Raw genomic sequence first — 15,415 nt, 5'->3', positions numbered from 1 at the left:
ATCCGAGCTCGATAAGGGGCTTTTTTCTTCACTCACATCAAATTTGGGCCGGAGCTTAAGTTGTCTTCGAAATCGGAAGCTTGTCTCCGTCTAAGCCCGAGCTTCCTAGCTTTCTACAAAATTATATGCCTAGAAACATGGTACCGAGAGTGGCCTCTTTTTTTAATGGGGCTTATTCTGGGGGTTGGTTTCAAAATACTAGTATTGTTGTATGGCACTCTCTGTGGTCTGAAGAAACCCGTGTTCCCATCCAAAAACATATGGAGGAAAAAGTATTGTCAGAGCCATGCGATCATAGCACAGTCCCGCCACTAACATTTCCTGCAGCACTCTTTACCTGAAGAGTCGGCCGCCTGAAGATTGAGAGTCAAGCCTTGGATCTCAGCCACCACTGCACTAACATCTTTGGTTGTAACGGGCATTCGATGGTTTCCATCCCACTCTACAAGTCTCGTATTAGATTTCAGGCAGCAGTGCAGCAGGCTCCTGTGCATCTCGATCCCAGGGTCTTGCAGGCCATGTACATGAATGGTCGGCAGCCGCAGCAGGTCAGATCCGAACTGAGTGTTATCACCAGAAGAACCCATGTCCATTAGCGGGCCCCTCCCAGCAAATAAAACAGCGAAGCGATATCCAGGGCTTGGGTTCTTGACACTGCATCCCATACCCCAACTGGAGGCCTGACTCTCGTTGTCTCTTTGCTGCCTCAATAGCAGGCTGGCAGCTAGGCTGGCCCCCTGGCTGAACCCTATCAAACCAGCCCATTGGCCTGTTGCGCCAGCTTGGTCATCTGCCCTCATAGCAGCAGAAATGCAACCATCAATTCTGTCGACATTGAGCTCCATCATGTCTGGCCGCGGTAGCCAAGCTCGGAACGACCCCCAATCGCTGTATACGGGTGTCACGTCTGGGCCGGGCTGAAAGGGGAATGGCGCGTCAGCGAATACGAGACGAAATGAATCCGCTAGGTGGGCACGAATGACACGGCACTGGGCCCTGAATATTTGCGCATTTGTGCCGCCCCCATGGAGGCAAAGAATGCGCGGGAGGTCTAGGGTACGTTCTGCGCCAGGCGCCATCTCGCCCGCAAACTCCGACGACTGCATCAAAACTTTAGTAGACTTGGATTGTCCGGGCAAGAGATCGTGAAAGATTAAACGAAAACAATTTTGTCTCGAGCTCATAGAGTTTGCTAAATGATCCTGCGAGCTGAGATTATACGTATTCAAAGGGGAGGGGCAATCAATTAATTCCTTCGCATACAATAATGAGCCCGTGGGTAAGCTAGCACCCTGTTAGCCTTGCATGCAGTCTAAAAGGCAATAAATGTCTCAACTCCATTGCTTTCCGTTAATCTTCAAGCCCGAAGCGTCTCGAATTACGTGCGATCGTGCTGACGTGCGGAGATGCAAACTCCGCAGGTCCGGACGCGACCAAGTCGGACACCAAATGAGCAATGACTGAGGCATTTGACAGCCCTTATTTGTTGAAAATAGCATGGACAGCAAATTTCACGGCTTGAAGAGATCACTCTGTATAATCCATGTTGAAGTAGTTGGTGACGCTAACGGCGAACAAATACTTGTACTATAAGAAAGAGGACAACACGAGATATTTCCACATAAGATATTTCGATAAACGCGATTATTGAAAACTAAAGAGCTTCAATGGCAACCAAAAGCGACGCGGCATCGAGTAATGGCGATTTCCAAGCCCACCTGGACGTCGCCATTGTTGGAGGCGGCATCATTGGCGTCATGACGGCACTGGGCCTCTTGCGCCGAGGATTTAAAGTTACCATCTATGAGCGTGCTGCTACATGGCCAGATGTGGGAGCCGCATTTGCCTTCACGGGCATTGCACGAGTGTGCATGGAACGTCTCGACCCGCGCGTACTTGAGTCTCTTGCCCGAGTTGCCCAAAGAAGCCCCCATGACAAGGTTCGTTACTGGGATGGCTTCCACCCTCAAACCAAAGAGTCTGCTATGAAAGAGGAATCCGCACTCTTATTTGAGACTCTGGAAAAGAACATGGCCTACTGGGCTTGTCTAAGAGGTCATTTCCTGCTAGACATGGCTGCCCAGCTTCCTGACGACGTGGTGAAGTTCAAAAAACGACTTGTGGGCTACGATGATAATGAGGCAAACGCGAAGGTAATTTTGCGCTTCACTGACGGAAGCACCGCCCAATCCGACCTTGGTCTGTCTCCCGTTCAACGCATGGCTTATGCCGATAGATGCAGTCTTGATGATAGTTACTTACAACCTAGAACAGTAATCGCGTGCGACGGTATTCATTCAACTGTCCGCAAGATCTTCCTGGGTGCAGACCACCCGGCCGCAAACGCCCAGTACTCCCAGAAGGCCATGTACCGCGCCATGGTACCCATGCCGAGTGCAATCAAGGCACTAGGCACCGACAAGGCTCATGTACAAATTGCGCATATGGGACCCGATGCCCACATCGTGTCTTTCCCGGTTCGTGCACACAAATTCTGGCGATATAGTACCAAGCTAATTCCATCTTTAGATAAACAACGCGCAAGCTTATAATGTTTTCATCTTCCTACACGATCCAGAGGAGTGGCATCATGGGCATACCATGACCGTCGCCAGCTCCCGTGATGAAGTTGTGGAGGCACTGCAGGGTTGGGGCCCGCATATCAAGGAAATGGTTGATGAGTTCCCTGAAACCTTGAGCAAATATGCCATCTTTGACCAAGCTGACAATCCGCTTCCATCATACGCTTCTGGTCGTGTGTGTCTGGCTGGCGACGCAGCACATGCGAGCAGCCCATTTCACGGCGCGGGTGCCTGCATGGGCGTTGAGGATGCTTTGGTCCTGGCCGAGCTTTTGGCACGCGTCAACGCTGGGCCTACCACCACGATACAGCGCAACCTCAAGATAGCCTTGCATACATACAGCTCCGTGAGAATTGAGCGCACCCAATGGCTGGTCAAGAGCTCTCGGGAGATGGGAGACGTGTACGAGTGGCGATATCCTGCATCTGGAGATGATGGCGACAGATGCAAGGCCGAGTTCGAGAGGCGTTCGGAAGTCATTTGGGATTTTGATGTGGACGGCATGGTTACTGATGCAAATAAGGTCTATGATTCTCAGATTTAAGGCTCTCGGCTCAATAGATATGTTTCTTTGAGGCCATGTGAGTCAACGACTTGAGGGCTATCAATGTCTATGAATTTGAATGTCCTAGGAGTTGTAGAGCAAAGCAAAGTACACAAGGCTATTCGTTGCAAAAACTGCCTCCTGCTATGTCTTTTTATACTTCAAATTGTACTATCACCTCGCTGTGGTTGATCTTAACAGCTTCAATAGTCAAACAGGACGAAATTTGTGGCATCATAAGACTTCCTGTTTTTCTGTCTTTCTCTGTATCTTATCGACTTAGCTAAGGAGGTAGAGTGGGAGGACTGTAAATCCATCTTTCGCTTTTCCAGCTGGAAGTATTCAACCAGGTCATTCAAATGATATATTGAAGGACAGTGACAAAAACCACCCATTAGAAGAGCTCAAAGTACTCGCCGAACTCGACTCGCAATATAAAAAAGAAATTCTGAGATTTTTTGTTTATAATTAAACATGTTTTGATTTCCTTAGAAGTCGGGACTGTCTAGATATCTACAGCCTTCATGAGAACCACAGCCTTCATGAGAACCGGTGTATAGCCATGGAAACCAGCCAATATGAACAACAGCAAAACTGATTACCACGGCTGAATTACCATTGCCCTCTGCAAGTCCGTAATGAAAACATCGACTAAGCTGGGGATCAGGAGTCATGCGGAGTTTCGGACTACTGATGCCCCCCTAGTCAGCGAGTCCGAAAGTCCGTCGTGTAAAAGCCACCAAGGCGATAATGATTTAAGGCTGTAAGACCGGTTAAATGAGATCTAGACCGTCTATCGTGACTTTAGTACGATACAGAGAGCATATCTGACGGAATTAGTAGCGCCGGAATCTCCGAGGGCGCCAGATGGGAGGTTTCAATCAAGAGAATACGGTTTCATTTCTCAGCACCAAGAGTTATCGCATTGTCATATTTACCTGTATCATGAGCTAGAACAATTCACCATACTCTTCAACAGAATTACTTTCTGCAAATACTTGCCGAACATTTTGTATCAGAAGCTCTCTTCACCTAGGGATTGATACAGTCAATTTCAATCACAATGACAACTACAACAACAACAAGCGCCGCGGAGAGATCGCCCAGCGAGTCCAAGATTTTCCTCTTCGGCCCACATGTTGGCGTTTTAACAAGTCAATCAATGGACAAGCTGGTACAACCGATTTCTCAAAGCCCCCAGAGAGAATGGATTCTTGACACACTGGCCGACTTACCGGAGTACTATGAAGCACTGACGGCCAAGATACCCAAGTTGGCTCGTGATGTTGATGGCTTTCAGTCACTAGCTGAACTCGACTCTTGGATTCGACACGGAGCAAACAGCTTGTCGAAAGATGATACAAATCTACCCAGTATAATGGTCGGCCCGCTCGTGGTATTGATACAGCTCACTCAATATTGGCGTTACCTGGAGCAGACAAATGTCAACAGCACGCAGGTAACAGACTTGCAGGCAGATTTGGTTGCACAGCATCCAAGCCAGGCGGGAGCCAAAGTTGAGATACTGGGCTTTTGCGCTGGTTTATTAGCCGCTCTTGCCGTCGCCAGCGCGAAAAGTCGACAGGAATTCCAGGAGTACGGCGCTGTCGCGGTGCGATTGGCGATGCTTATTGGGGGTCTGATAGATGCCCAAGAAGCGTGGGACAAGGGCTCCGGTAAGGGTAGTTCAGCATCATATGCAATTGCCTGGCGTGGGCAAAAGCAAGAAGATGACATGACACGCATTATTGACAACCTGTCAACCGATGCCTACATTGCCGTCCGCTACGATGAGGCCCGTGCCACAGTGACAGCTTCAGATACTATTGCTCCTCTCCTCCTCAAAAGACTACGCGCTGCTGGCATCACGGCAGCTGAAGTTGGCATCAAGGGCCAGATCCATAGTCCTAATGCGGACAGGAAAGCCCAAACAAATACGCTTGTCGATTTGTGCAACGCTTTGCCTGGTCTACAGTACGCTGATGCGGGTAACCTTGCACTCCCAACCTTCGACAATCAAGGCGAGGGGAAGCCCTTGTTGCCTGGACGAGGGAGCCTGAGCGAGATGGTTCTGCGGTCCATCTTGACACAGCAGTGCCAATGGTACGACACCTTCTCAGCCGTGATGGAGGGCCACCAAGATCCCACTGTCGTGACATTTGGCCTGGAGCGTTGCGTACCTCCCACCCTGATGCGACGTCTCGGGACCAGACAATTTTTTTTTGAAGACTTGCCCAAATATCCTGCGCAGCCCTCCAGCTGGTTGCCGAACGTCTCAAGCGGACAAAAACAACAAAGGCAGCAGAAGCAGGAACAACGACTGAGAACTGATGATGGAGGTATGAAGCCAATTATAGACTTTGACGATGAGAGCATTGCCATTATTGGCATGTCAGTCAAGACTGCAGGGGCCGATGATTTGGCTGAATTTTCCGAGATGCTCAAAACGGGCAAATCACAGCACATTCCAATCACCAGGGATCGGCTCATGCACGACATGCTGTTCCGTGAGTCTGCTGACAGCGACCCAAAACGCAAATATTATGGCTGTTTTTTCCGCGATGGCGACGCCTTTGACCACAAATTCTTCAAAAAGAGCCCTCGCGAGGCCGCCGCCATGGATCCCCAGAGCCGCATTGTTCTCCAAACAGCATATCAGGCTGTTGAGCAATCGGGCTACTTTGCAGAGAACACCACTGGTTATACGCCAGATGGACGCGACAAGGCGCATGTCGGCGTTTATCTAGGTTCATGCGGAGTGGACTACGAGCATAACATCTCCTGCCACGAGCCTAATGCCTTCACAGCCACGGGAGCCCTCAAAAGCTTCATAACGGGCCGAGTGTCGCACCTGTTTGGCTGGACTGGCCCGTGTTTGACGTTTGATACAGCGTGTTCTTCCTCAACCGTAGCCATTCACACAGCATGTCGAAACCTCTTGTCTGGCGAATGCACATCAGCCTTGGCTGGAGGTTCCAACACAGTGACCAACATGAATTGGTTCCAGAATCTTGCCGCTGGTTCCTTCGTTAGCCCTACCGGACAGTGTAAGCCATTCGATGACAATGCAGACGGGTACTGTCGTGCCGAAGGCGCTGCGTTTGTCTTCCTCAAAAAATTGTCGGACGCAAAACGAGACGGCAACCCCGTTATCGCGACCATTGCCAGCAGTGCCGTCTACCAGAACCAGAACTGTACACCTTTATTCGTGCCCAACTCGCCGTCTCTGTCTCAGCTTTTCAAGGATGTGATGCGCAAGGCCAAGGTGACTGTCAACGATGTGTCACTGGTCGAGGCCCATGGTACCGGAACGCCCGTCGGAGATCCAGCTGAATACGAGAGTATTCTCGCGGCCCTGGGTGGCCCTGTCCGTAAGAAGAAACTGCCAATCGGATCCGTTAAGGGCCATATTGGCCACACCGAAGGTGCCTCCGGTGCCATTGCACTTGTCAAGATCATCATGATGATGCGTGGCAGCTTTGTTCCGCCCCAGGCAAGCTTTACAAGGATGAACAGCAAGATTCCCGTCAAGCCTGACGACAATCTGGAGGTGGTGACAAAGCTGCAGTTGTGGGACGAGTCACACAAGACAGCCCTGCTCAACAACTATGGTGCTTGCGGGTCCAACGCGAGCATGATCATCACCCAACCAGATAGGGCCCTATCCGGGCCGATCGCTAGCTCACTCTCGAGAGAAATTGGGAAACGGGTTCCCTTCTGGATTCCAGGTTTCGATACCAGAGCCATTGCTGCGTACTGCGCCAAGCTTGGCCAGTGGCTACGGTCGTTCCCCAAAGAGCCAACTTTGGCCGATCTCTCATTCAATATCAACAGGCAGTCCAACCGTAGCCTGACTCAGGCACTCATCTTTAGCTGCCTCTCAATGGCTGAGCTATATGAGAAGCTAGACCGGGCGGCCAAAGTCATCTCCAAGAAAGACCTCGCTGCTAATGCGGGCATCGAAACAGCAAAGGCCGAAAGACCCGTCATCCTGTGCTTTGGTGGCCAGGTATCGCGATTTGTTGGGCTTGATCGCAAATTGTTCGACTCGGTGGCCATCCTGCGGCAACACCTCAACGATGTCAACACTGTCTTCATATCCCAGGGCCTCGACAGCATCTACCCAGATATCTTTACGCGTGAGCCGATCCAGGACACAGTCAAGCTGCAGACTATGTTGTTTGCCCTGCAATACGCGGGCGCCAAATGCTGGATAGACTGCGGCCTCGAGGCTAAGATTGAAGCCGTCGTGGGCCACAGCTTTGGAGAGATCACGGCGCTTTGTATTACCGGTGTACTCAGCCTTGAGGACACAGTTAAGTTAGTGGCAGCGCGCAGCAAGTTGGTTCGCGATAGCTGGGGTGCTGACTCAGGCGCTATGATCGCCATCGAGGCCGACGAGACGCTGGTCCGCGAGCTACTCGTAGAGGCAAACCGGGATTCGAATGGCTCCGCTAGTATCGCGTGCTACAATGGCCCGCGTAGCTTCACGATTGCTGGATCAACCGATTCCATCAACGAAGTACAGCAGGTTATAGCGTCCAACTCTAACTTCAGTTCCATCAAGAGCAAGCTCCTGAGCGTAACCAATGCCTTCCACTCAGCCCTCGTTGACAACATTAGCGAAGATCTTGAGGAAATCGGGAAGACTCTAGCCTTCCACAAGCCGATTATATCATTGGAACGGGCCACTGAGATTTCATTTGGCTCAGACGACATAGACGCTTCGTTCGTATTCCAGCACATGCGCCAGCCCGTCTTCTTCAATCACGCCGTCCAACGGTTGGCCAAGCGACACCCGGAAGCCATCTTCCTCGAAGCTGGTTCTAGCTCGACCATTACCATTATGGCAGGCCGCGCTATTGCTCAAAGCCAGGCTTCGTCCTCAGACTCGCACCATTTCCAGGCGGTGTCAATCACCAACGACATGGGCTTGAATGGGCTGACGGATGCCACCACGGCTCTGTGGAAGCAGGGCCTGCGCGTCTCTTTCTGGTCCCATCACGCAGTTCAAACGCTTGAGCACGAGCAGCTACTCCTGCCGCCATATCAGTTCGACACAACTCCACGTCACTGGCTTCCAATGAAGTCGCCGCTGGAGCAAGTCAAAAAAGCGGCCGCCGCGCTGATGACGGCTAGTGTTGCAGGAATGGCGCATATTCAAGAAGTTGGTTTCCATCAAGATCCCAGGACACAGCCTTTGTGGGACTTTGTCGGATTCCAAGACGGAGAGAAGGAGAAGCCACGGTTCCGTATTAATACCGAGTCGGACAAGTACAACAGCTTCGTCTTGGGTCATATCATTGCGCAGACTGCACCAATTTGCCCAGGCACACTTGAGTGCGACATTGTTATCGAGGCTCTCTACAGCCTTGAGTCGGAATGGAAGAGTGGGGGATGGGGACCTGTGGTTCGCGATATGACCAATCACTCACCAATCTGCAAAGACCCGTCGCGAACTGTTTACCTCGACCTGACGCCCCTGAACAAGAAGCGCACCCAATGGAGCTTCCAAATATTCAGTGTTGCGACTCAAAGTAATGATCAAAGACCTGATATTCACGCCGAGGCCAGCGTTGAACTCTGTGCGTCCACAGATGCAGCCTACCTTCGCGACTTTGCCAACTTTGAGCGGCTCGTCAGCCATAAACGATGCACCGATGTACTGAGCCTCAATCTCGACGAAACTGACGTTGAGGTGCTTCAGGGCCGCAATGTGTACCGAGCCTTCAGTCCTATTGTCGACTATGGCGATATTTACCGCGGAGTCCGTTACGTTGTGGGTCGTGGCGATGAATGCGCCGGATACGTCCAATTACCCAAATCTCACCGTGGGGATACTTGGCTTGATGTACCTTTGAGCGACAGCTTTAGCCAGGTTGGTGGGCTTTGGGTGAACTTGATGACGGATCTTCCTCCGGGAGACATGTACATCGCAACGGGTTGCCAGTTGTCGATGCGTTCGCCAAATGCCTCCAGTCGTGCCGACACGGAAGTGTGGCATGTATATGCGCGTCACTCTCGTCAGGGCGACAAGGCTTTCATGACTGACCTTTTTGTATTTGATGCAACAACGGGCCAACTGATCGAAATTATGATAGGTGTGCAGTACGGTAGGGTCGCGAAGGCATCGATGAGCAAGATGCTGGCCCGGATGACAAAGGATGAATCGGTTCTTCGGATCAAAGCACCTGTTTCCCAGCCCGTCAAGTCAGTTTATGTTGTGCCAAACCCCGTCGAAGATGTGAAAAAGACGACAAAAAGGATATCCGAGGCTCGAAATACCAAGACTAGGGCAAAGAAAGACAAGAAGAAAGACAAGGTAGCTTCAGGCTGGCGGGACATCACTGATGAGGTACGCAGCCTTGTGGCTACCGTTTCGGGCATCGAGGCCAACGAGTTGGAGCTTGATGGCGAAATGGCCGACTATGGCATTGACTCTCTGATGGGAATGGAGCTGGCCAAGGAGGTAGAGACAGCTTTCAAGTGCACTCTGGACCAGAACGAGCAGATGGAGGCTACCAGTCTTCGCAAGTTCGTCGCATGCGTGTCCAACGCTCTATTTGGTTCGAACCAGGGATATTCCACCACAAGCGGTGAAGAAAGTGATGAAGACGAACAGAGTGAGGACTCTTCCGTTGGATCTTCTGCTGCGAGTGACCAAGACGTGTTGTCCAGCGGAGAGTCTTCAGATACCGGAATCTTCACTCCTCAGGACGAGGTATTGCCTCTAAAAGCTGTGCCTATTCATAAGCCAGCCGGTCTCGCAGCCATAGCGCCCCCAGTTGATAGTCGCCTGTCGCTGTCAGCCTCTGATGTGCTTGAATCTTTCGGCGAGGTCAAAATGACCACGGACAAGCTCATGCGTGAGTACGGCGTCCATGTGACCGAAAAGTTTATGCTAGCCGGCAGCAATAGCCTCTGCGCAGCACTCGTTGTGGAAGCCTTTGACGAATTAAAGTCGCCACTCCGTACAGCCGCTGCTGGCCAAGTCATTGACCGCGTCTCTTTTCTCACTCAGCATGCCCGCTTGATGCAGTGGGCGTATGAATTCCTTGAGCGTGATGCCCGTCTGATCGATGTGGACGTTTTGACTGGACGCATAACGCGTACACACGTCGCGCCCCCGCGAAAAACGAGCCATGCAATCCTGAAAGAGCTGTTGACTTCCAATCCCGACTTTGCGGTGCCAAACAGGCTTACTTACTACGCAGGAAAGCAGCTCGCGGGCGTGTTGAGCGGATCGACGGATGGGATTCGCGTGCTATTTGGCAGCCCCGAAGGCCGAGAGCTGACAGCTGCTATGTACTGCGAGCATACTTTTAACTGTATGAGCTACGTCCAGATGCGTGAAGTCACGAGAATTTTGGCAGAGCGTATCCACAGCAGCGGCAAATTCTCTGGAGAGACGTTCAAGGTGCTTGAGATGGGAGCTGGTACGGGTGGCACCACACTCATTATGGCACCCTTGATGGCATCACTTACCGCAATGGGCATCACCTCAGTCGAATACACGTTCACGGATATTTCTCCATCCATGGTAGCCAACGCACGTCGTCGATTGAGCAAACAGTATCCGTTCATGCGCTTTGCTGTGCACGACATTGAAAAGGCACCCGCTGATGAACTCAAGGGCCAGCATCTTGTTGTGGCTAGCAACGCTATCCACGCCACTCACAATTTGGGGGTCTCGCTGTCGAATGTACACAAGGCCCTACGCGCTGACGGCTTCCTTATGATACTGGAGATGACAGAGGTTGTCCCCTTCGTTGACCTCGTCTTTGGCTTGCTGGAAGGCTGGTGGCTGTTTGATGACGGGCGAAGCCACGCCGTTGTAGCTGCAGAACACTGGGAGCGTGAACTGCACACCGCAGGGTTCGGACATGTTGATTGGACCGACGGCAGCCTACCTGAGAATGCGTTCCAAAAGGTCATTATAGCGCTAAAGTCGGGGGCTCAGGGCCCACGACTACCAAAGCCAGCTGCCCTCCCAGAGCCCATCCCGGAGCTCAATCCGGCAAATATTGAGACACGCACGGCGGAGGCAGAGAGGCTCGTAGCCACATACTCCAATGGCTGGGTTACGCCCAAGCTGCGTTTCCTTGACGCCAAAAAAGGGGATGTTCAGCTGAAACAAAGTGGCAAGGCTCCATCACGCAAGAAGAACCTCGACGCCGTCATTCTGGTGACGGGAGCCACGGGAAGCTTGGGCTCACATCTCGTCCAGAAGCTGGCCGATGATCCCAAGGTTGCGCGGGTGGTGTGCCTTAACCGCCGCAGCAGCAGCGTGCTCGCGGAAAAAAGGCAACAAGAAGCATTTGCCAACCGTGGCATTAAACTCCTCCCTAGTGCTCGTGCCAAACTTCGCATCCTTGAGACGGACACCTCGAAAGCGCAATTGGGTCTTTCGCCGCTCGATTACTCGTGGCTTGTCGAGCACGCCACTGATATTGTGCATAACGCTTGGCCCATGAGTGGCACACGGCCTATCAGTGCGTTTGAACCGCAGCTCCAAGCTATGCGCAACCTGCTGGACTTAGCTCGCGAGATAGCGTCCCGAGATTTTAACCCTCCGAGCCGCGTGGGCTTCCAATTCGTCTCGTCTATTGGAGTCGTAGGCTTCGCTGGCGAGTCGCGAGTCCTTGAGCACCGCGTGCCACTATCTGCCACTCTTCCCAGCGGTTACGGCGAAGCCAAGTGGGTGTGTGAGCGTATGCTCGATGAAACGCTGCATAAGTACCCGCGTCTTTTCAGGGCAATGGTGGTGCGCCCCGGCCAAATTTCAGGATCATCCACTAGTGGCTTCTGGAACCCCGTCGAGCACTTTGCTTTCTTAGTCAAGTCAGCCCAGTCGCTGCGTATGTGGCCCGACCTGGATGGTGTGCTGCAGTGGATTCCTGTGGATTATTGCGCCGGCATCATGGCCGACCTGTTGAAGATTGGGTTGCGCGACGAAGCCCCGGACGCTTATCCTGTTTATCACATCGACAATCCCATTGGCCAGCAATGGAAAAGTATGTCACCCGTGCTGGCTGCTGCGCTAGATATCCCGCCCCAAGCCATCATTCCCTTCAAGAGCTGGATCTCGAGGGTCCGCCGGTCTCCCATGTCTCTTGAGACAGAGAACCCAGCTGCTCGCCTGGTCGACTTCCTTGATGACCACTTTGAGCGCATGTCGTGCGGCGGTCTGGTTCTAGATACGAGTAAGACGCAAGAGCACTCCCGAACTATGGCTAGTGCGGGCCCTGTGAGTCCTGAGGTGGCCCGTCTCTACGTGGCTTCTTGGAAGAAGATGGGTTATCTGAACTGAAGTCTCGAAGAGTGACACTATTTTTTTTTTTTTTTTCTTCCGTTGTCGTGTGTTAATTTGCTGTTTTGATCTATCACAACCAACAATTGACTGCCGCTCTCAGACGTTTAGCATTTGGTTATTGTTGCACTTGAAATAGTAAACTTTTTCTCATATGGCTCAAAATTACCACTGAGTTCTTTTGAACCACCGTAAAATTGTCTTGCCAGTATCTTGTATGTGTTCTCACTTTTCTATGCATTCTTTGCTGTGGGCTACAGCAGCCTGGGTTCCATTATATCATCAAGCGCCAAACCACCACCTGGGTCGTCGCGATATTATCAGAATCACCCGTGGCATTATTGTGCCTGCTGCCTAACCAATGATTTGACTAGTGCGCTCTACTGCGAACTTGCATAACGACCACTAGGAAAGACATGACAAACGCCGATTTCCAATACTTCAGGACCAGACTATGCGGTTCATGCGTCGTGGGGGCACTAAAGGATCCATCTAAAAAACTTCTACAAACATTTGAAATCTGTCAGAGCAAGAATTTTAAATTTCAACCCATCTGAAAAGACATTTGAAAGTACTAAGTGAATAATCTGAATGGTCTAAATTCGTAATACAGATCCCAGACGAGGGGGCCGCAGCAGTTCTCTTAGAAGTCTTGTGCTGCCACTGTAGTATCTACCTCTGTATCATTCAGGCTTTGGTAATGCAGTCAAGCGTGCCGTGCTGATTGTCCGCTCGGAGATTCGAATCGATTTCTATTTCCCACAATCAGGTTGGCGGACCTGGGAAGGGTGGACTCCGCTATCCAATAGGACTTGAACGTCGGGAGTCATAGTAAGCACAGGAACAGGAAGCCACCGGACTTTCGTATGTCAGATGCAGGGCAGAGACCTTGATTGAACGCCTCCGGACTTCAAACACTCCGATTTCGCAGCAATCCTTGCAGAGAACAGCCAAGACCCTAGCGAACACGGCGGAACGGATGTGTTGCCTCGGTGTACTAGTGATGGGGGAGGTGGTGGTATCACACCATCCCGACGCATCGACTTATTAGAAAGCCATCATGTGCTGGCTAAGCTGGTAGTCTGTGACTTTGTTTCTTCTAGTATTCGCATCCATTCTCTAGGTACACGTATTGCTATCTCTTGTCTGTCCAAACATGGTTCGCGGACTGTCCGGATCGTTAGCTGTGGCCATTCTGGCTAATGTTGCGGGGATCTTCGCGTCCGGCGTTAATATTGAGGCCTTGTTTGAGCCTTATTTGTCCCCAGGCAGCTTGATGGCTGAGCCCACTGATGCCAACTTCTCTTCTGTGGTTTCGCCGCGATGGTCTGAGTGGGATCCCCCTAAATGGACTGGTGCCATCAAGCCCCAAACAGTGCATGACCTTCAGAATATTGTAGGTTCACGACTTGAATGGGACTGGGGAATGTACTGACATGAGCTGCACCACAAAGGTTCGAATTGCTTCGGCACACAACATACCCTTCATGGCAACCAATGGCGGTCATGGTACTAGCATCATCTATGGTACTGTGACAGGTATTGACATCAATCTTGCTCATTTCAACACCACCAAGATTGATCTTGCCAAAAACCATTTGACTGTTGGAGCTGGCGTCAAGCTTGGCGATATTACTGAGCCATTGTACAAAGCTGGCAAGGCCGTTCGTAAGAACCTCCTCTTTCTTTCGCTCTTTTTTTCTGGACCAGCTCTTGGGTTGACAATATGATGTAGCACGTGGTAACAGCCCTTGTGTTGGCATGATTGGCGCAACAATTGGAGGCGGAATCGGCTTCGAGACGGGCCTGTATGGCCTCGGTGTCGACGCGCTCGAGTCTGTCCGCCTGATAACGGCAACAGGTGACATCGTGACGGTCTCGGACAAGCACCACCCAGAGCTCATGTGGGCAATCCGTGGTGCAGGAGCCAACTTTGGTATCATCACGGAAGCGACGTTCAGGTTGGCTGATCAGCCGAACAACGGCAACGCCGTGGTTGGTAGCTTCGTCTTCAACTCGTCGCAAACTCTTGGTGTCTTTGAAGAATTGCAAGCACTCGATTATGTCTTGCCAGCTGAGCTAGGCGTTCAATTGAGCATTTCGTATAATCGCACGACCAATGAATCGGAGCTCACGGTGGACATGAAGCACTTTGGCCCTTGGGACACCTTTGTGCCGCACTGGAATACTGCAATGAGGCTAGGATACAGCCGTGGCACCGTCCAGAATGTAACAGTGGTCGAGCTTTTCGCCAACTTGGATGGACCTTGCCAGAGCGGTGCTTATATCAACGGCGGTACCATGGGGCTCGGCCGCACCGACCCCCAGACAATGCAAGAGGTGTTTGAAGAAATGACTGAATTTTATGAGGCTCACCCTGGGTACTTGGGTGAGACACTGTTTCAGAGATATGCCAACAACAACACGCTCAAGACCCCCCTTTCCACCGCGGTGTACCCGTGGAGAGACACCAAGACATTCTGGTAAGTGCAACATCACCTCCTTTCCCAAGGCTATCGAAGCTGTCTGAGACTGACTGGAACGAATAATACAGGCTTCATGAAAACATCTACACTGATCCTTCTCTGGAAGAACCGTCTGTTCAGCTGCTGCTGTCGCTCCGAGAAAAGCTCCAAGCGACTAGCGGCTTCTCGGAGCCTCACATCTACGTCAACTATGCGTATGGCGATGAAGGCCCCGAAGCCTGGTGGTCGAAAGCCAACCTGGCCAAGCTTGGAAAGGTCAAGGCCAAATGGGACCCGAAGAATCTGTTTGGCCATGGAACGCCGGTGTTCTCGTAGAACCCAACAGGGTTAATATATTCTTGATTTTAGTCCACCCAGCCAAACTAGTTTTCAAGGCTCCTATGAAATCAGATCAAGTCTAATACAGTGATCAAAAATTGAGACCTAATCAGCCATTTCCTGTGACTACGTTCCCATAATATATGTCATCCAACTTGATCAAGCTTTTGTGACC

General features: G+C 51.4%; 4 protein-coding genes across 4 annotated transcripts; 3 read left to right on the top strand and 1 right to left on the bottom strand.

The window, feature by feature from the left end:
- Positions 1-311: 311 nt before the first annotated feature.
- N7508_004581 (uncharacterized protein) lies at positions 312-1,106 on the bottom strand (the record flags this gene model as incomplete). The annotated part of the gene is made up of 1 exon (XM_058462647.1): positions 312-1,106. One exon carries the CDS (start codon positions 1,104-1,106, stop codon positions 312-314), a length of 795 nt encoding a protein of 264 aa, XP_058321272.1.
- Positions 1,107-1,667: 561 nt separating this feature from the next.
- N7508_004580 (FAD-dependent oxidoreductase) lies at positions 1,668-3,126 on the top strand (the record flags this gene model as incomplete). The annotated part of the gene is made up of 2 exons (XM_058462646.1): positions 1,668-2,477; positions 2,530-3,126. The coding sequence occupies 2 exons, from the start codon at positions 1,668-1,670 to the stop codon at positions 3,124-3,126; spliced, it is 1,407 nt and encodes a 468-aa protein (XP_058321271.1).
- Positions 3,127-4,288: 1,162 nt separating this feature from the next.
- Positions 4,289-12,436, top strand: N7508_004579 (putative polyketide synthase; the record flags this gene model as incomplete). The annotated part of the gene is made up of 1 exon (XM_058462645.1): positions 4,289-12,436. The coding sequence occupies one exon, from the start codon at positions 4,289-4,291 to the stop codon at positions 12,434-12,436; it is 8,148 nt and encodes a 2,715-aa protein (XP_058321270.1).
- Positions 12,437-13,592: 1,156 nt separating this feature from the next.
- fmqD (FAD-dependent monooxygenase fmqD) lies at positions 13,593-15,237 on the top strand (the record flags this gene model as incomplete). Its single annotated transcript, XM_058462644.1, has 4 exons — positions 13,593-13,832; positions 13,891-14,104; positions 14,172-14,919; positions 14,991-15,237. The coding sequence occupies 4 exons, from the start codon at positions 13,593-13,595 to the stop codon at positions 15,235-15,237; spliced, it is 1,449 nt and encodes a 482-aa protein (XP_058321269.1).
- Positions 15,238-15,415: the final 178 nt, after the last annotated feature.

Source organism: Penicillium antarcticum (assembly GCF_028974205.1).
Source record: "Penicillium antarcticum strain IBT 31339 chromosome Unknown utg000004l_segment0_segment0, whole genome shotgun sequence".
Lineage (NCBI taxonomy): Eukaryota > Fungi > Ascomycota > Eurotiomycetes > Eurotiales > Aspergillaceae > Penicillium > Penicillium antarcticum.
This window is presented reverse-complemented; position numbering and strand designations above follow the sequence as displayed.